The 21856-nt window shown below is 45.4% G+C and overlaps 2 protein-coding genes across 2 annotated transcripts in view; both read left to right on the top strand.

Moving 5' to 3' along the window:
• The window catches only part of dph1 (diphthamide biosynthesis 1), a 466448-nt gene extending 461357 nt beyond the window's left edge, over positions 1-5091 (top strand). Inside the window, exon 13 of the mRNA XM_068008460.1 lies at positions 5001-5091. The gene's annotated coding sequence lies outside the window, so the exon portion shown is untranslated. The remainder of the gene's footprint in view (positions 1-5000) is intronic.
• On the top strand, positions 3448-9721 carry ovca2 (OVCA2 serine hydrolase domain containing). The gene is made up of 2 exons (XM_068008462.1): positions 3448-3784; positions 5001-9721. Exons 1-2 carry the CDS (start codon positions 3463-3465, stop codon positions 5501-5503), a joined length of 825 nt encoding a protein of 274 aa, XP_067864563.1. The 5' UTR covers positions 3448-3462; the 3' UTR covers positions 5504-9721.
• The last annotated feature ends 12135 nt before the right edge of the window (positions 9722-21856 follow it).

Raw genomic sequence — 21856 nt, forward strand, 5'->3', positions numbered from 1 at the left:
TTTCCATTAGATAAATTAAAGTGGACACCCTCAGTTGGCAGATGCACCACATGGTGAGGTAATGAGCCACACAGTCTAGGAAGGCCCCAAGTTTGATCCTTGGTCTCTGCTGAGTTAACTGATCTCAGCAGGAGAGGTGGTGGGATCACCTATATATGGCTTGGGTGCCCTGGGCTCAGGAAAGGAAAAATCATCCAGCGTTCCCATTCCTAACCACTGTCCAGTGACTCGTGCTGGAAACCGTATGCCTCTAACTGATGAAACCTCCAGGAATACGTCCACCCAGAGTTGGCAACCCTACCAACCAAGCATCATTTTGTCTTGGCCATAACAAATGAGCAAGGCTGCATGGCTGGAGGATACTGGAAAAGACAGAACAGTATGGCTTACACCAGGATTCAAAATAAAGAAATTGATTTTATTATAGTGCCTTATGGTTTTTCTCCAAACATCCAAAATGGTTTCTAATACAGTGACTCACTTTAAAATGCAGTGACTGTTGCTATGTAAATGTTAAAACTCTCCAGTGGCAGGAGTCATACCTAGCGCAAAGGAAGATGGTCGTGGTTGTTGGAGGCCAATCATCTCAGCCCCAGGACACTGCTGCAGGAGTTCCTCAGGGCAGTGTCCTAGGCCCAACCATCTTCAGCTGCTTCATCAATGACCTTCCCTCCATCATAAGGTCAGAAATGGGGATGTTCGCTGATGATTGCACAGTGTTCAGTTCCATTTGCAACCCCTCAAATAATGAAGCAGTCCGAGCCCGCATGCAGCAAGACCTGGACAACATCCAGGCTTGGGCTCATAAGTGGCAAGTAACATTCACGCCAGACAAGTGCCAGACAATGACCATCTCCAACAAGAGAGAGTCTAACCACCTCCCCTTGACATTCAATGGCATTACCATCGCCGAATCCCCCACCATCAAAATCCTGGGGATCACCATTGACCAGAAACTTAACTGGACTAGCCATATAAATACTGTGGCTACAAGAGCAGGTCAGAGACTGGGTATTCTGCGGCAAGTGACTCACCTCCTGACTCCCCAAAGCCTTTCCACCATCTACAAGGCATAAGTCAGGAGTGTGATGGAATACTCTCCACTTGCCTGGATGAGTGCAGTTCCAACAACACTCAAGAAGCTCGACACCATCCAGGACAAAGCAGCCCACTTGATTGGCACCCCATCCACCACCCTAAACATTCACTCCCTTCACCACCGGCGCACAGTGGCTGCAGCGTGTGCCATCCACAGGATGCAGTGCAGCAACTCGCCAAGGCTTCTTCAACAGCACCTCCCAAACCCGCGACCTCTACCACCAAGAAGGACAAGAGCAACAGGCACATGGGAACAACATCACCTGCACGTTCTCCTCCAAGTCACACACCATCCCGACTTGGAAATATATCGCCGTTCCTTCATCGTCGCTGGGTCAAAATCCTGGAACTCCCTTCCTAACAGCACTGTGGGAGAACCTTCACCACACAGACTGCAGCTGTTCAAGAAGGCGGCTCACCACCACCTTCCCAAGGGCAATTAGGGATGGGCAATAAATGCCGGCCTCGCCAGCGACGCCCACATCCCATGAACGAATAAAAACTAAACCGAGGCCTCATCTGCCCTCTCAGGTGGACGTAAAAGATCCCGTGGCACTATTTCGAAGACGAGCAGGGGAATTCTTCCCAATGTCCTGGCCAATATTTATCCCTCAACGAACATCACTAAACAGATTATCTGGTCAGTATCACATTGCTGTTTGTGGGACCTTGCAGTGTGCAAATTGGCTGCCACGTCTCCTACATTATAACAATGACTACACTTCAAAAGTACTTCATTGGCTGTAAAACACTTTAGGGCGTCCTGAGGTTGTGAAAGACACTATATAAATGCAAGTTCTTTTTGGCAAATTTGGCAGCCATTTTGCAGGCAGCAAATTCCACAAACACATAATGAGATGAAAGGCCAGTTAATCTGTTTCTGGTGACATTGGTTCAAGAAGGAATGTCACTTAGGACTCCAGGAGAACTCCCTTTCCACTTTGAATAGTGCCATGGAATCCTTAATGCCCACCTGAACTACTGAAACAGGCAGATGGGGCTTCGGCAAACTGAGACCTCACCCTAAGTTCTGTCCATCTGACCATGGAGCATTCCATCAGTACTGCACCGCAGCGTCAGCCTAGTTAGAAATGCTCACTTCCAGGAGTGGAACTTGAGCCTTCAAAATCAGGTTCCTGACCCAAACGTTAAAATGAAAGAAAAGAACTTGTATTTATACAGCACCTTTCACAACCTCGGGACAATCCAAAGCGCTTTACAGCCAATGAAGTACTTTTGAAGTGTAGTCACTGTTGTAATGTAGGAAATGTGGCAGCCAATTTGCATACAGCAAGCTCCCACAAACAACATGACAACGATCAGATAATCTGTTATTAGTAATGTTGGTTGAGGAATAAATATTGGCCCCAGGAGAACTCCCCTTATCTTTTTCGAATAGTGCCATGGGATCTTTTACACCACATAAGAGCGCAAACATGGCCTCGGTTTAACGTCTCATCCGAAAGATGGCACCTCCGACAGTGCGGCACTCCCTCAATACTGCACTGGGAGTGTCAGCCTAGATTTTGTGCTCAAGTCTCTGGAGTGGGACTTCAACCCACAACCTTCTGACTCAGAGGCAAGAGTGTTACCCACTGAGCCACAGCTAACACTATCACTGTAACTGAGAGAGGGATAAATCTGCCGGGTCAGAAGGACCAAAATAGTAATTTTGGGGACTGTTACAGGAACACTACATAAGGAGGGATCACAACATATCATTAACTGGACTAACAGCATCAGGCTACTCACCAGTTTCTTTCATACCCATGTTTTTGGGTCTCCAGTCACTGCCCTGCATTCTCAGACAAAGAGGACAACAGACAGTCTTTGTCTATCAAATGCTTCCAACCCTTGTTTGGTCTGACTGTAGCCTGCTGACATTTGCTTTCCTAGCTCACACATGGAAGAATGGTCACATGCTCAGGGTACCAAGGAGTTGCTGGCACCCATGATCACACCCCAGCAATTCTCAGCACCTTTGGCAGACGAAGGGAAGAAAACAGAAAGAAAAAAATACGTAAATACATGCTGGGGGTGAATTGAAGATTTCAAAACTGAGATCAATAGATTTTTGTTAGGCAAGGGTATTAAGGGTATTTGCGTAACCAAGGCGGGTTGATGGAGTTAAGATGCAGATCAGCCAGGATCTAATTGAATGGCGGAACAGACTCGAGGGGCTGAATGGCCTACTCTTGTGCCTATGTTCCTTCCTATAAAACATTCCTGTGTAGTTTTAAGTATTTCTCTAGTGCAATAGAAGACAGTGAAATCTCCCAAGATATTCTTTCCCTTTCACCCTTCTACAGAAAAAAAAATCATTGATGTTGGAATCAAATAGTTTATCTAAGCAATAGTTTAAATATGACTCAATCCAATAAGGAAGTGATGGTGTCGAGGGGGGACGCCCTGTGGCACTTCGTACGAGGCTTTCGATTGCCCTGTCGGACGGGTTTAGCCGGCGGGATCCTGCTGGCTATTATTGCCGTCCTTGTAATGGCTCCGCCGCCGGTACTGAGGCTGTTGTGCGTTCACGGTTACCGACAGAACGAGAAAACCTTCCGGGAGCGGACCGGCTCCCTGCGGAAAGCGCTCAAGAAATGCGCCGAGCTGTTGTACGTGTCGTCGCCGCTCAGAGTGCCTCCTCTGGGGAGCCCGGCTCAGCCTCCCGCTGCTGCCGGGGACGGTGAGTACAAGCCCGCAGTGTTCGGCCTACCCGACCCCGCGGGAGGGACGGGCCTTCCGCAGGAAAATAACCCTTCAAAACCGGACTGTAACTTCGGGGAACTCCATCTAATAAACCCAGCTGGTTCACTAATGTCCTTGGTATCCGCTGTGGTCTGAATGTGACTTTGGTCCCAATGCTATGGGCTTGACTCTTCATACCCTCAGGGCAATTCGGGATGGAATACAGGAACAACGACAATAACTTGCATTTATAAAGCGCCTTTAACATAGCAAAACGTCCCTAGGTGCTTCACAGGAGCGATTATCAAACAGAATTTGAAACCTACTACATAAGGAGACATCGGGGCAGGTGATCAAAAGCTTGGTCAAAAAGGTTTTAAAGAGTGTTTTAAAGGAGAAGAGAGAGGTGGGGAGGTTTAGGGAGGTAATTCCAGAGCTTAGGTCCAAGGCAACTGAAAACAGAGCCTCCAATGGTGGAGCGATGAGAATCGAGATGCGCAAGAGGCCAGAATTGGAGGAGCGTAGAGATCATGGAGGTTTGTAGGGCTGGAGGAGGTTACAGAGGAAGGGTGAGGCCGTGGAGGGATTTGAACTCAATGAACAGGAGTAGGCCATTCAGTCCCTCGAACCAGTTCCGCCATTCAATTAGATCATGACTGATCCGTATCTTAACTCCATCTACCCGCCTTGGTTCCATGACCTTGCCTAACAAAAATCTCAGTTTTGAAATTTTCATTTGATCCCCAACTTTAACAGCTTTTTGAGGATGAGTGTTCCAGATTTCCACTACCCTTTGTGTGAAGAAGTGCTTCCTGACATCACCCCTGAATAGCCTGGCTCTAATTTTAAGGTTATGCCCCCTTGTTCTGGACTCCCCCACCAGAGGAAATAGTTTTTCTCCATCCACCCTATCAACTCTTTAAATCATCTTAAAACCCCTCAATTAGATCACCCTTTAACTTTCCATATTGAAGGGAATACAAGCCTAGTCTATGCAACCTGTCCTCATAATTTAACCTTTTTAGCCCCAGATATCATTCTGGTGATTCTGCGCTGCACCTCCTCCAAGGTCAATATATCCTTCCTGAGGTCAGACTTGTCATCGTTGTCAGCGTCACCCACATCCGAAGAACAAATAGTGAAAAATAAATTGTACTTTGGCCCAACAATTCACACTGAGAATTGTTTAATTCTCTTATGTTTCGTTGATCCAGGGATTCAAGCAGGGGAGACTGAGGAAAATGCCCGTGGCTGGTGGTTCTCGAACCCAGATGAGGACAGTTTTGATGCCGTGGACCACGTGGAGACCTGTAAAGGGCTGGAAGAATCATTGGAGATGATCTCTAAAGCCATGAGTGAGTTGGGTCCATTTGATGGTATTATGGGCTTCAGCCAAGGAGCTGCTCTTGTCTCTATGATCTGTGCCCTCAAGCAACAGGGAGATCCCAGATTCCAGTTTGATTTTGCTATCCTCGTCGCGGGCTTCAGGAGCAGGTGCAAGCTTCACGACTGTTTCTACAAGGAGCCCGTCGCTGTTCCTTCATTGCATGTGTTTGGTGACACTGACCGGGTCATCCCTGGGAAAATGAGCCAGGAACTGTCCTCGTTCTTTGTGGATCCTGTCATTCTCACTCACCTGGGTGGACATTTTGTACCTGCCTCTGCACCTCAGAAACAGGTTTACTTGGAGTTCCTAGAAAAGTTTCAGAAAAAGTAACTCTGGTCACAAGGTTGTATCATTTCCATGGGAGCTCCTTGGAGATGTGATGTAGTCTATTGTGTTAGAGTGAAGTACAATCCCAGGTTATTAATCCAGGGAGTGGGGGAGAACAAGAACTTAATATCCAACTTAGCACATTCTGCCCGTTGCAAGTATTGGGAGCATGGGTAGATGGAAAAGATGACCTGGGATGCACACCAAATCCATCACTTACATATACTCATCCTTTACTAATTCTGCCCTTGCTCACAGGCATATGGTTTCCAGCAAGAGTCACTGGACAGTGATCCGGAATGATAACACTGTCTGATTCTTCCCTTCCCTAGCCCAGGGCACCGAGGCCAATTATAAGTGACTCCACCTTTGTTGAGATCGGTTGTCACATCGAAGAAACAGAGCTCCTGAATCACATGTCCAAGTTAAACCCCGACACATTTACAAAACATAGATTTTCCTCCTCCCGCTCCCCATGCTCAGGCATGAGACATACATGGCAGGGCTGGTTTTAACTTGCAGCTGTGGTGGAAAATGGAAGGTAGCGTTACACACCCAAACCCAATTTCCCTTTCCATTAAAGTCAATGGCCAATCCATTTCCGCCTGTTTTCTGCCGACAGTGAAAATCATCCCTAGTTTATTCAAAGCGCTCTGTATCCACCTAGGTCACTCTCCATCCAATTTTGGTGTTCTGCGCGTTAACACACCGCCCCCCCATTGCAGCCCTGTCCCCTGGCAGGGCCTTGCGCTGGAGAATGACAGAAAGCGGAGTGCTCCCTCAGGGAGGGCGGGAGAGGAATCCCACGCATCTTGCGCAGTTGTAGAGTGACTTTAGGATCAGCTTGTTAGTTCACCGTCTTCGGTTGGAAATGAGGTGTGACTGGATGCCTGAAATCAGAAAGGGGAACCTTCAACCCCTGAGCCAGAGATTTGCCCTCAGTCCTGAAATAACATCTCAGTCACTAATTCACTGAGTTGGAATTGAGGTGAAACCAAAAAATAAATTGAAAATTGAAACGTCAAATTGCCAAAAAGTTTGTGTTTTACAAACAGAGTAAGTTTCTGTTTCTGCTGTGATTGATTGTGTGACCTCGTGGAGTGGCTGTCACTCTAATAGGTACGTTTGATTTTATATCAAATTATTGTTCAATATATCAAGCCATCTGCTGTGAGGCTCTTGGCGGAAATCTCTCTTGGGGTCAGTGTTTACTTCTTGTCATCTTCTGTTTCCAAACAAATCCATCAAAATGGAGCCAAAGGCAGTCAAGTTGATTTTTAAGCTTGCAAGGAAGAGTGCATGCCCCCTTCCAGGCTGCAGTGCAGGCCTGCTCGGGTTACAAACCTTGGTATCCAGCGTGAGTCTGTTAGTTAATAGGGCGTTCACAGGTGAAATGGCTGTTGCAACCCGCCATAATCCTGTTTACCAACAAGAGGTACAGTTCACAAAAATAACATTGGAACAGGAGGAGACCATTCAGTCCCTCCAGCCTGTTCCGCCATTCAATCAGACCATGGCTGATCTGTATCTCAGCTCCATTTACCCGTCCTTGATCCACATCCCTTGATGCCCTTACCTAACAAAAATCTATCGGTCTCAGTCTTGAAAATTTCAATTGACCCGGTACTGATGAGGGAGGTCATTTGTTCCATCTACCTCATCCTTCTATGGAAACCTACAGATTCCCTCTGCCCTCCATCCATGGCATCCAACTGCTTCGAGTCTGCATTAAGTGTAATAAGTCAATCAGTCAATGAATTCCCGATCGTGACTATGCCCCATGGAGAGACATTGAGCAAAGATTGGCCATTTGCCCCACAGGGAGGAAGGGAGAGGAATCCCACACATCCTAGTGGTCAGTTGTAGAGTGTTCATCGTTCCTCCGTATCCGATTGTCCACCATCTCCATTTGGAAATGACGTGTGACGGGACGCCTGAAATCCATGTCTTCCCATGTGACAGAATTCTCATCTCACTGAGGGGTCCTTGGTCATGTTGAGACCAGATGAACTCTCCTTTCTCCCCAAAGAACCCCCAAACAAATTTATAAAAAGCACCTTTAATGTCGAAAAACATCCCAGGATTCTTCACGGGCATCATCAGACAAAAATGAACAACTGAGCCAAAGGAGGAGATAATAGGAGGTGTGACCAAAAGCTTGCTCAAAGAGGTGGGTTTTAAGGAGAACCTTAAGGGAGGCTACAGAGATATGGAGAGGCGAAGCCATGAGGGAATTTAAGGGAGTGAATAGAAGCGACTTGAACTCGCAGCCTTCTGATCTGCTTGAACAGGTGGCCTGCTCAATTTGTGTTTTTGCAGCTTTGGAAAATCCTTGCATTCAATCAGCATTAGAATGAAGTGAAGGAGTGGGAGAGGAAAGGAGTGCCAAGGGCTGTATAACCTTTCCCACATAATTTTAAAAAACACGCATGATGATCCCTTGGGTATACTCGTTGGGCCAAAAGAGACGAGCGTAAATTATGCTTCAGTTTAGCCCATAATTCAACCGTTGTAAATCCTGTAGTGAAATTTGGAAGGCATATTTATTTACTAAAAGGGAGATTATATTGAATTCATTGCTTACCCCCGATACTGTTGGTACCTGACAAGCAGAGCACGTGGGATTGCTGCTTCACTGCAGTCACTTGTATTCGCTGCAGTTTTTCAGGTTCCCTCCACCTCATGTCAGCGCCTTCCAAATACGAGAGGGCAAGCAGACAACCCACGCCGAGGCCTCCCACTTCAGTCCTGTAACAAGTTGCTAAGAGCTGTGCGAAGCATTTGACCTCTGATTCCTCATACCCACCCTTCTATAGGAGGCACCTTGCCCCTGGGCACCTCTCCTCCTGATACTTAAGCCAAGATTGGGACATGCCACGTTTTTGGCTGGTTGCTGGTACAATACCCACCTCTTACTACAGGTGACCCCAAACCCTGGTACAATACACACCTCTTACTACAGGGTGACCCCATACTCTGGTACAATACCCACCTCTTACTACAGGGTGACCCCCATACCCTGGTACAATACCCACCTCTTACTACAGGGTGACCCCCATACCCTGGTACAATACCCACCTCTTACTACAGGGTGACCCCCATACCCTGGTACAATACCCACCTCTTACTACAGGGTGACCCCCATACCCTGGTACAATACCCACCTCTTACTACAGGGTGACCCCATATCCTGGTACAATACCCACCTCTTACTACAGGGTGACCCCATATCCTGGTGCAGTACCCACCTCTTATTACAGGGCGGCCCCATGTTCTGGTGCATTTATTTTAAGCACTGAGATGTTTCACTAATGATAGGGAAGCCTAATTCGCCTCATGGAGCTGAGAAAGTGCTGAAGCATACATGCTGAATCCAAGGTGCTTCTCAGTGAACCCTGCTCACAGCACAAGCCTGCACCACTAACTGTTAGGATGTGATTCCATGTCTGTGACCTCTCGCTCCCAGTGTCGGGGAGGTTCCAAGCACTGTCCTGGAGTGAACATTGGAGAGCCAGCCCACTCTTGCATGTCACCTGTCAGCGAGTTCACAGAGTAACAGTGGGCTGATTTCTGCAGGGGCAGCAGTTGGAGAGTTACAAATGGTCTCGTCAAGTGACCTGGGGGGTGGGGGTAGTGAGGGCAAATAAATCCACCATGATTCTTGCTCCTGATCATTATCATCGCTCTCCCACTGGAAAGGGCACGTGATGATTCTCTTCCACCCTCCCCCAGTCAAAGAGCCCGTGGACGGTCACTGTCTAGCCTCATACTTGAACAGCAACAGGAGTGAAGTGGGAATTGTAACCCAGCAAAGGCCAGCACCCTTAGAATGCAGGCAGGGGTGGGGGAAGAGAGAGAGAGAGAGAGACCCACAAGCAATAATAGAGGTTTGGGAGCAGGTCTTGCTCCAGCCAGGGATGCTGTGCCACGTGGAATGGGAGGCAGGGGACTTCGGGAGTTGTAGGGAAAAGACAACTTTTAAAAAAAAATAATAACCCTGCTGTTAGTCATCTTCATCCTCCGTCGGCACCTGTCATCTGCTGCTTGTTGCTGTAAAGCAGCTGCTTTTTGTGTGAGATCAGTCACTTGAGCGTTCGTGGCTGAATGTTAAAATAATCATCCTGTGAACCTGGTCGTAAAGTAAATTGATGCAGAACCTGAGCTGTTAACTCTGCATGAGTATGAGATGTAATTAATTCTAAATTAAATCCGGTCACGGAATGAGCATGTCTCACTTGTTTGGGGATATTTTGCTTGGATGAAATTATGGGATAAATTTTGCAAGCATAACTCAACAGGCGCCCGGGTGCGCTGATGCAGAATTTACCCTTACAGTCTTCTCCTGATCATTCAAAGTCATTTAACTTGGAGAGAAAAAAATTGAATTACCCAATAGTTCAAATTAAGCTGTTTAAATTAAACTGCATAGGAGGAACTTTTGCGTGAAAATTTTTAATGATCAGATAATTCTAATTAAGCAACTACCAAATAAGAGCAGAACGTATTGCCAAGCATGTTTTAAATTATTTCCAAATTTTAAAAATTGCTTCTCTAAAAAAAATTGTTTTAAGTTTCTTCTTTCCTTCCTTTTGAAAATCCCTAAATCTCCCACTCACTGCTTTACTTGAAATTTTCCTTCTATCCGTCAAGCACCTGAGACATGTGGCACAGTGGGTAGCACTTTTGCCTTAGAAGGTTCAAGTCCCACTCCAGAGACTTGAGCACAAAATCCAGGCTGACACTCCAGTGCTGTGCTGTCAGAGGTGCCACCTTTTGGATGAGATGTTAAACTGAGGCCCTGTCTGCCCTCTCAGGTGGATGTAAAAGATCCCATGGTACCATTTTCAAGAAGAGCAGGAAAGTTCTCCCCAGTGTCCTGGCCAATATTTATCCCTCAACCAACATCATTAAAACAGATTATCTGGTCATTATCACGTCGCTGTTTGTGGGATCTTGCTGTGCCCAAATTGGCTGCTGCGTTTCCCTACATTACAATAGTGTCTACACTTCTAAAGTACTTCATTGGCTGTAAAGCGCTTTGAATCGTCCTGAGGCGATAGGCTCTACATAAATGCAAGTCTTTCTTAAACTGAACCATATGTGGGTCCGCTTATTCCAGCACTAGTGCGATGTGTTGCCGCACCACTCGGTCTTTACTGTTCTCCCCCCTCGCACAGCACCAGCATGAGCTGCTGTCAAGCATGTCCAACCCGGGGAAGAGTGAGAACACCTGGCAAATTATCTGAAAGTCCTGCGGAGTGATTGATTATTTGTGAGATCTCTTCACGACGTGAATGCATTATTTTTTTTTAGCGACAAAAAAAACATTCCCCACCCCAAAAACTCTAATTAGACTTTTGGTGCTGTGCTGTGGGTTGATAAATAATGACATCCCGATACTTACAAAAAAAATATAGTGGCTTCTTAATGCTACAAAGAGAAGCTCAGGTGCTGGCACGTTACTTGAACATAAAAGGAGATATCTGTATACTTGTCAGTGTCTCTCTCGTCCTCTGTTTCACGCTTCATTCATTAGTTACCTGCTGGCCAGGTAACAGATGTTCTGTGTAGAACGCTCCCTGCAGTGATCAAGAACGGGCATTTTTTTTTCATCCAGGGATGACATTAGTAAGTAGTGCAGCCGCTGTCCTATTGATGGTGCTACTGGAGCGTGACTTCATTCTGTGAGTGCAGACGTTCTATTCGACACACAGTGTCTGTTGCCAGGCAACCTCTTTAAAGCAGTTCAGGTGAATGCACTTCTGTCAGAACAGCAGAGCTGAGCAACCAACTTGCCGACAGACCTGTCTGTTGGGGAGGGGGACGGTTGTGTGTGTGGTGGTGGGGGGGTGCTGTCCTTGTAAGCTTTCACTCTTCTGTGCCAAATTCCAAGACTTGCAGAATGCTATGCTCTTTCCAGCTTACTGATGCCACATCGCTGGCTAATGAGCTGATTGCTTTCATTCCTGGTTCCTTCACTAGGAGCCCTGGGTGCACTCGCACTCCCAGCTGCAGTATATTGGAGTGAATCGGTTCTGCTGCAGTTACTGTGTAAATGCAGTGGGAATTCAGAGTCGGGAGGGGCCCGACCTGACACGAGCTAAAAGAAACAAAGACTTGCATTTATATAGTGCTTTTTGGGACATCCCAAAGCGCTTTCCAGCCAATGAAGTACTACTGAAGAGTAGTCACTGTTGTAATATAGAAAACGTGGCAGCCAATTTGCACACAGCAAGCTCCCACAAACAACAATGTGATATTGACCAGATAATCTGTTTCAGTGATGTTGGTTGAGGGATAAATATTGGCCACAACACTGGAGAGAATTCCACTGCTCTTCAAAATAGTGCCGTGGGATCGTTTACATCAACCTGAGATGGCAGACGCGGCCTTGGTTAAACATCTGGTCTAAAAGACGGCACCCCCTACAAGGCAGCACTCCCTCAGTACTGCACTGGAAGTGTCAGCCTAGATTTTGTGCTCAAGTCTCTGGAATGAGACTTGAACCTACAACATTCTGACCCAGAGATGAGAGTGCTACCCAATGAGCCAAGGCTGACGCCCTGGAGGAGGTACCTCCACCTTGCTCGGGAGTCAGTTCGGGCTTTGCCCAAATTTAGTGTCGGTGCAGTCCGGTTTTTGGCTCCACATTGATGCCAGATTTGTGGAGTGTGAATGCGGTGCTTGTAGACTCAGTGACCCTGGTGTTGTAGAGTGTCGGTGTATTTACACGTTGCACCCACGATTCACTGCAATGTAAGTTTTTGAATCTTCATTTGGGGCGGGAGAAAATATTTCAATATCTCAACGCTCTTGCGAACCCAGAAGGCCCGAGAGCAGGTCATTTCTCCGCCCATCTCCGTTGGAATGATTGAAAGGAGGAGACGGTGCTGGGGGCCTGAAATGGAGAAAAAAATAAAAGGTGAAAGGAAAGATTATTTTTTTTAAAAAAGAACTTGTCTCCACATCAAGAATGTGTGCCAATTACTCCAGCCATTGAGAAAAACGCAAGACATTGTAATGGGAGTCCATTGAATTGCCGTCCTCGCAAGTTGTTTAACAGTGCTGCACCAAACCTTTCCACTACACTCTGGAGAGGAGTCAGTGCTGAGATCATTAGATCCAGCTTCTCATTCATTACTCAAGTTCACCAGTAAATTTCCTTCTCAATCAAGTATCAAGGTTGCAGGCAGAGAAATTAGTTTGTTCAAAAATTGATTTCAGCATTTGGCATACGAGTAAACAGTACGAGAAGGGAAATTTTTTTTTAAAACTTTCTTTTCCTTCATTAATGTGGTGGGTGCTGGAATGTTCCTGACGTGCAGTTTTATCAGCTGTTAAATGGAGAGTTCTATGAAGAAGCTGGGATTGCTCTCCTTAGAGCAGAGATGGTTAAGGGGAAATTTAATAGAGGTGTTCAAAATTATGAGGTGTTTTGATAGAGTAATTAAGGAGAAACTGTTTCCACTGGCAGAAGAGTCGGTAATCAGAGGACACAGATTTAAGATAGTTGGCAAAAGAACCAGAGGGGAGATGGGGAGAATTTTTTTTACGCAGCGTGTTATTATGATCTGGAATGCACTGCCTGAAACGGTGGTGGAAACAGATTCAACAGTAACTTTCAAAAGGGAATTGGATTATATACTTAAAAAGGAGAAATTTGCAGGGATATGGGGAAAGAGCAGGGAATGGGACCAATTGGATAACTCTTTCAAAGAGCTGGCACAGGCACGATGGGCTGAATGGCCTCCTTCTGTGCTGAATCATTCTATGAAATACACAAGGACTCTGAATCTAAAGGTAATGTGTTTGCGTCTGCTTTTCGTCAGTTACATTGCAATGGAATGGGTCAATGATCTGAAGCAAGAAGCCTTCCTCTGTTGAATTAATAGTTGTTTTATTGCAGTTGACCTGCTTTAAAAATGATTTTCACCTTCCCCCCCCCCCCCCCCCCCACCCCCCCCCACTCTCCCTCCACTGTTCTTCTCTCCTGAAGGTGCTCAGTCTGACAGGGGGATAACTCCATGTGTGTGGGCAGTTCTCCAGATATCGCCCGAACAGCCATTCATGTGAGTCTCCATAGAGGGCTGCTTGACTGTGGGGGCATCACAGCGGAACCCAATCCTCGGGGTCCACGCAGTGCACTTTCCAGCAGGGTTCATTAGGGATTCCTGGTTGATTTCCACCCCACCCCTACCAGCCCAGGGACGGTGGGACCAATTGTAGCTTCACTGCCGCTGCCCGAGCTGAGATCAGCTAACTCGGCACAGACTGGTGATCAAATCTGGGGCCTTCTGGTCTCTATGGCTCAGTCACTCACTGCCTTTGCCAGCTGAGTCATGGTCAAATGCTGACCTGCTCTTTAAAATGTTGCTGATATTTTTCTTCCAGGTCTGGATTCTGTAACTTGCACCAATCATTAAGGATGTGGGAGGCCACTTGGCCCATCTTAGTTCATTCATCCAGACAGCCCCTAAAGTCCTCCCATTGCAGCATCAAATTGTTTCTTAAATGATTTCAGGCTTAGTGGCCCCATGACTCTTATCTTGAAGTTTGAACCTGTCTCCCCATGTCCTACTCTTGCATTTTAATTTAAAGTAAGATTCTGGATTTACATTTTCCATTCCCTTTAATTTCTTGTATAGTTCTGTAAGATCACCTCTCGGACCCCTCCATTCCAGGCTAAAGGGCCCAAGTTTCTACAGTCTTTTCTCAAATCCAAGGATTAGCCTTATGGCTCTTTGCACTACCTCCACGGCCTGATTAAATTAAAAAGATTTGCAAAGGGCAGTGCAGTGACTTGCTACATTGGGGCTTCGGCTGTTCTATGGAGTGGCAGAATATGGGTTCACCCCTGCATTACCCTGCGTGGTGAGTTCCAGTGCATTGTTGGATGGAGGTGCCCAAGCAGAGAGCAGCTGTTTCCCCAGAAGAAGGGGAAGTTGGGGAGAGAGTCACCCTATGGACAACTCTGGTGCACTTCTTCAGTACTGTTCCAGAGTGGCATTAGGAGAAACAAAGGAGCAGGTCATCTGCCTCATCATCCCATCCAGGTAAACAAGAGCAGAGAGAGAGTGCAAAATATCTTGCTATATATGAAGCTAGTCTGATATATAAAAACATATCTGTAGAATATTTTATAATGGATAATAAATTACATAGAATGTACAGCACAAAAACAGGCCATTCGGCCCAACTGGTCTATGCCGATGTTTGTTTATGCCCCACATGAGCCTCCTCCCACCCTTCTTCATCTAACCCTATCTGCATAACCTGTTCCTTTCTGCCTTGTGTTTATCTAGCTTCCCCTTAAATGCATCTATGCTGTTCGCTCAACTCCTTGTGGTAGCAAGTTCCACATTCTAACCACTCTTTGGGAAAAGAAGTTTCTCCTGAATTCCCTATTGGATTTATTGGTGATTATCTTATTTTTATGGCCCCCCATTTTGGTCTCCCCCACAAGTGGAAACATCTTCTCTACGTCTACACTATTGAAAGCTTTCATAATTTTAAAGTTCTCTTTCGGGTCACCCCTCAACCTTCTTTTCTAGAGAAAAGAGCCCCAGCCTGTTCAGTCTTTCCTGGTAGTTATAACCCCTCAGTTCTAGTATCTTGTAAGTCTTTTTTTGCACCTTCTCCAATCCCTCAATATCCTTTATTATAATCTGGAGACCAGAATTGTGCACAGTACTCTAACCGTGGTCTAACCAATTGTATTTAAAATGTTAACTTTGCTTGTGTAACAGGGAAAACCGGAAGAGCAGGCATGGGAGAGTGGTGGGGTCTGTGGTGATATGACAACTTCGATTTTTATAACATTTTCACGTAACAAAATGTCCAAAGGCAGTTTTCAGGGGCAGCAGTGGCTACTAATCAGGAAGGAGGGGAGAATTATGGGGAGGTGGCTGAAGGGTGAGGGATGTGAGTGCTGGGAAATCAAACATTTTCAACTTTGAGTGTTCAGTATTAGCATTAAGCACACCGAGTCAGGTGGAGAACAGTCTGATGCAGAGTAAAGCTGCTTCTACTCTGCCCTAATAGTGTGCATTGGGCCCAACCTCCATGTCCCACGCCAACCATCCTAGGCCTGCTTCGTGGCAGTTTTGTGCTATAGGCCCATGCTCACTAGGGACTGGATTGAGATTGAGCAAACTCATTTCACATTGGAGCCTAACAACCAGGATACAGATGAGACTTCCAGCCCAGCAATCTGAGCTGGATTTGAACCCAGGTGGAAGGTCAGTGTCTAACTGCACCACCCAGTTCCGTCTAAAAAAGGAGGTAAGTTTTGAGGAGGCGTTTGAAGGAGGGAAGAGAGGTCAATTCTGGGTGTTGGTGGTTGAATGCACTGCCACCACCAGAGGGGAGGGACTGATTGGATGCACAACAGTCCAGAGTCACAAGGGCAAATGGCACGTGCTGGGGTGCAGGGCTGAAGAAAATTGCAGAGTAAGGGTGGAGAAAACCATGGAGGGATTTGAAGATCAGATTTTCAAAGCTGATGCACAAGGGGAGAGAGTTGAGTGATGTTTGGGATTTTTTGCAGGATGGGACATAGGCCAAGGAGGTCTGGATCAGTTGTAATTTATGTGGGGTCACCAATACAAGCATTGGAAATGTTCAGGCTTAAGGTGATGAAGGCATGGATGTGGGATTCAATGGTGGTGGAAGTGAGGTAGGGACTTAACTGGGCAATATTCCGGAGGTGGAAGGAAGCGGCCTTGGTGATGTAGGTGTCAGCCGTGGCTGAGTGGTAGCAGTCTTGGCTCTGGGTCAAAAGGTTGTGGGTTCAAGTACCACTCCAGATACTTGAGCCCATAATCCAAGCTGACACTTCAGTGCAGTACTGAGGGAGAGCTGCACTGTCGGATGAGATGTTAAACTGAGGTCCCATCTGCCCACTCAGCTGGACGTAAAAGATCCCATGGAACTATTCGAAGAAGAGCAGGGGAGTTTTCCCGACATCCTGGCCAATATTTATCCAACATCACTAAGAACAGATTATCTGATTATTTATTTTGTTACTGTTTGTGGGATCGTGCTGTGCACAAATTGGCTGCCGTGTTTCCTGCATTACAATAGCGACTGCACTTCAAAATTATTTAATTGGTTGCAAAGAGCTTTGTGACATCCTGAGGTTGTGATATGCACTATATAAATGCAAATCTTTCTTTCTTACGTGAACCGGGGTTTGAAGCTGGGCTCAGACAAGCAGGATGTGATGCTTTTGTGCCTTTGGGTTCAGTCGGAGCAAGCAGTTGGGGAAGGAAATGGAATCAGTGTCTGAGGTATGGAGTTATATCATCATGTTATTACATTTTCATTAATAATTCCAAAGCCCTGACTATTCTTTGTGATAACGTGCAATAAATTATACTAATTAACCTCAATGTTTCAGTTAGAGTTAATTAGAAAACAGACTTTCTCTATAACTTTAATTCAAATAATCTATTTTCATAAAGCTCAAATGGTACAATATACGGATACAGATGATATCAAATAAATTATGCTAATTAGACTCAAAATGGAAATTGCATTCATCAGAAATCAGTCTTAAGGGCCTATCTTTTTGGGGTGATTTTTTTTTCTGCACTCATGAAGATGAGAGATTTCCACAGTGTAACTGGAACAACCTCTTTTCTTTTGCACTCAGCGTATCAGTGTAAAAACCCAAACTTGATGCAAAACTGAAAATGTGGCTTCTACATATCTAACCAGGATATTGACTTATGAGCAACGAACATAACTTGAGTTGGAACAGCACCTGCTCAGATTAATTTCTCCAATTGAATGATATGTGCACAGGAAAGAGAATTTTATAGAGCAACTATGACTGATGTTGGCAAATGTGGCAGCCATTGTTGTACACAGCAAGATCCCAACAAACAGCAGTGAAATAAATGATCAGTTAAACTGTTTCTGGTGCTACTGGTTGAGGGAGGAAAGTTTGGCAGAAAACTGCTCTTTGAACAGTGCCACAAGATCTTTATTATCCACCTGGACAACCAGACAGAGCCTTAGTTTAATGTTTCATCTTGGAGCAATGAGGTAGTCCCTCGGTACTTACTGGAGTGATAGTCCAGATTACATGCTTAAGTCCTGGATGAACCCACTTCCAATTCAGAGGTAAGAGTGCTACCAACCGAGCCGTGCTGAGATCAAGAAGAATCTAAGGAATTTTTTTCAAAACTGCTTTCCCCTTTTGCACTATTTATGTATATACATAACAACAGCTTGCATTTATATAGCACTGTTAACATAGTAAAACGGCCCAAGGCTCTTCACAGGAACGATTATCAAACAAAATTTGACACTGAGCCACATAAGGAGATATTAGGACAGGTAATCAAAAGCTTGGTCAAAGCATTATAAGGAGCATCTTAAAGAAGGAGTGTAGAGAGGCAGAGAGGTTTAGGGAGGGAATTCCAGAGCTTAGGGTCCAGGCAGTTGAAGGCACGTCCGCCAATGGTGGAGCGATTAAAATCGGGACTGCGCAAGAGGCAAGAATTGGAAGAGTGCAGAGATCTTGAAGGGGTGTCGGGCTGGAGGAGGTTATAGAGATAGGGAGGGGTGAGGCCATGGAGGGAAACAGGATGAGATTTTTAAAATAGAGGTGTTCCTGGACTGGGAGCCAATGTAGGTCAGTGAGCACAGGGGTGATGGGTGAACGGGACTTGGTGCGAATTAGGATACAGGCAGCAGAGTTTTGGATGTGCTCAAATTTATGGAGGGTGGAAGTTGGGAGGCCGGACAGGCGCATGCTGTATATAACAACTCTTTTTGGACTGAAATCCAATGGCTTTATTGAACAGAGGTTTACTCTTTTTGTCTTTAAACTGTTCTTAGAATCTTGCAACATATGCTGTGATGCATATATTTCTCCCTAACAGCAGAAAGACAGTGTCCAGAAGCAGACTCGGTCTCCTATACATTGAAATGTGAAACCTTATGTGTGGTGTGACTGGGAGTCTTGCTGGAGGACTAACGATTACCCTTTAACCAAGATGTGATGTACCAGAGATTATGTGCTACCCAGCATACACTCCTGTTCATTTCAAAAAGGTAATAAATACTACATTGTCAGACCGTTGCGTTCCGGTTAAACTAACAGTAGAATTTAATTACAAGCAGATTAACTACACAGAAGTAGAAACACACAGCAAGAAATTAGCAGTACAATAGTTGACTTACTACATAAACTGTTCCAAAACATTAAAAGTGCCCAATCTTTAGAAGTCAATTCGAACAACTTTTGAATTGAGTCTCTGGTGAAATGTTATGTGGACAATTCACACCACAGAGCCCCTTTCACTGCCCCAGTGTGGAAACAGACTAAGTGGGAAACTGAAGCTACACAGAAAACCCACAACGCATACGATTCTTCTTAGCCATCTCCAGGTGCAGGTTGGACGCAGCACGTGGTGGGGAGGGGGGTCTTTTTGGCTTCCTGCCTCTCTTCCGCAGCCTTGTCCACGCTCGGGTGGCCCTGGAGAAGACGCATGCGGTGTCCGCCGGTACGCTCGAGGCATTCCGCGAGTGGTGGGAACCGCAGGAGCTGGAGTGTGTAGTGGACACTAGGTATTACGTTACTATTTTGTTTTAAGGTTCCGTTTTCCTTCTGGTAAAGTTCTGATATTAGTTGTGCCCCTTTATAAAGGGGGCACATTTATTATTTGGTTTTTAGTTGATGTGGCAACCCAGTGGATCCTCATTGGTTAAATTATAAAAGGCATACAACTCTTTTGAGCCCACATAGGGCAAATTTCCTCTGAAGATCAAAGGGCTTTTCCCCAATAGTCAGGCAATTAGGATATCAATTATTTCTGCCTCTCAAGTAGATAAAGTGTGAAACTGGTCCCTTGGTTGTCATTGAATAGCTTGTTTGAGACACCTGGCAGCAACAGAAACTACTCTAAATGTCTGTCATGAGTTTGCAAGTTCACATATATTAACATTCAAAGAGATGATGGACTGGCCAATAAACTTGATTGGAATAGTTTCTGATCAGGCAGTAACACCAAGCCCATCACTAACGACTATCTCTAGTTCTGTGTATTCTTTTTCTTCCCCCGACATCAAGACAAAAAAAAACTTTATTTCTTAACCACAGCAACCTGAAGTCAATTTTAACCTATTTGAAAGTTATTAAAAAAAATATATGCTAAAAAAATATTTAAGGCATAACCAAGCTGTTTCTGTCACACGTGATGTATCATAGAAAGAACGCGCCTTTCATGTCCTTAGAATGCGTCCAAGCATTTCACAGCCAATTAAATACTTTATAAAGTGTAGTCACTGTTATAATGTAAGAAAATGCAGCAGCTAATTTGTACACAGCAAGATCCCACAAACAGCAATGAGGCAAAATGACCAGATAATCTGTTTTTAGTGATGTTGGTTGAGGGATAAACGTTGGCCAGGATACCGGGGAGAAACTCCCCTGCTCTTCTTCGATTAGTTTTATGGGATCTTTTAAATTCACCTGAGAGGGCAGACGGGATTAACATCTCGTCCAAAAGACGGCACCTCTGACAGTGCAGCACTCCCTCAGTACTGCACTGAAGTGTCAGCCTAGATTATGTGCTCACCTTCTAGAGAGGGGCTCAGAACCCACAACCTTCTAACTCGGGCGAGTACCACTGAGCTGAGGCTATGATACAGTACAAATAGAATCATAGAAAGTTACAGCATAGAAGGAGGCCACTCGGCCCATCATGTCCGTGCCGGCCGAAAAAGAGCTATCCAGCTTAATCCCACTTTCCAGCACTTGGTCCTTAGCCCCGTAGGTTACGGCACTTCAAGTGCACATCCAAGTACTTTTTATATGAGTTGAGTGTTTCTGCCTCTACCACCCTTTCAGGCAGTGCGTTCCAAACCCCCACCACCCTCTGGGTGAAAAAATTTCTCCTCAGCTCCCCTCTAATCCTTCTACCAATTACTTTAAATCTGTGCCCCCAGGTCACTGACCCCTCTGCTAAGGGAAATAGGTCCTCCCTATCCACTCTCTAGTCCCGTCATAATTTTATATACCTCAATTAAATCTCCCCGCAGCCTCCTTTGTTGCAAAGAAAACAACCCCAGCCTATCCAGTCTTTTCTCATAGCTAAAATTCTCCATCCCTGGCAACATCCTCGTAGATCTCCTCTGTACCCTCTATAGTGCAATCACGTCTTTCCTGTAATATGGTGACCAGAACTGTATGCAGTACTCAAGCTGTGGCCTAACCAATGTTTTATACAGTTCTAGCATAACCTCCCTGCTCTTATACTCTATGCTTTGGCTAATAAAGGAAAGTATCCCGTATGCCTTTTTTACCACCTTATTTACCTGTCCTGCTACTTCAGGGATCTGTGGACATGCGCTCCAAAGTCCCTTTGTTCCTCTATACCTCTCAGTATCCTCCCATTTATTTTGTACTCCATTGCCTTGTTTGCCCTCCCCAAATGCATTACCTCACACTTCTCTGAATTGAATTCCATTTGCCACTTTTCTGCCCACCTGACCAGTCCATTGATACCTCCCTGCAGTCTACAGCTTTCCTCCTCACAAAAATTGGCCGTGTGGTTGATAGTATCATCTGCAAACTTCTTGATCAAGCCCCCCACATTCAAGTCCAAATCATTAATATATACCACAAAAAGCAAGGGACCCAGTACCAAGTCTTGTGGGACCCCACTGGAAACAGCCTTCCAGTCGCAAAAACACCCATCAGCCATTACCCTTTGCTTTCTGCCACTGAGCCAATTTTGGATCCAACTAGCCACTTTCCCTTGGATCCCATGGGCTTTTACTTTTTTGACCAGTCTACCATGTGGAACCTTGTCAAAAGCCTTGCTAAAATCTATGTACACTACATCAAACGTGTTACCCCATCAACCCTCCTTGTTAGCTGCTCAAAAAATTCAGCCAAGTTAGTTAGACACGACTATCCCTTAACAAATCCACACTGATTAACCCGTGCCTTTCTGAATGACTATTTATGCTGTCCCTCAGAATCGATTCCAATAATTTGCGCACCATCAAGGTTAGACTGACTGGCCTATAATACTTGGTCCATTTCTTTCTCCCTTTTTAACAATGGTACAATGTTAGCAGTCCTCCAATCCTCTGGCACCATTCCTGTAACCAGGGAGGATTGGAAAATGATGGTCAGAGCCTCTGCTATTTCCTCCCTTGCTTCTCTTAACAGCCTGGGATACATTTCATCCAGGCTTGGTGATTTATCTACTTTCAAAGATGCTAAACCCCTTAATACTTCCTCTCTCACTATGTTTATCCAATCCAATATTTCACATAATGTTAACATTAATAAATGGTGCTAGTATTCATCTGTGTTATCTCCATATTAACACTGAA

Source organism: Heptranchias perlo, chromosome 28 (assembly GCF_035084215.1).
Source record: "Heptranchias perlo isolate sHepPer1 chromosome 28, sHepPer1.hap1, whole genome shotgun sequence".
In the NCBI taxonomy this organism is placed as follows: domain Eukaryota; kingdom Metazoa; phylum Chordata; class Chondrichthyes; order Hexanchiformes; family Hexanchidae; genus Heptranchias; species Heptranchias perlo.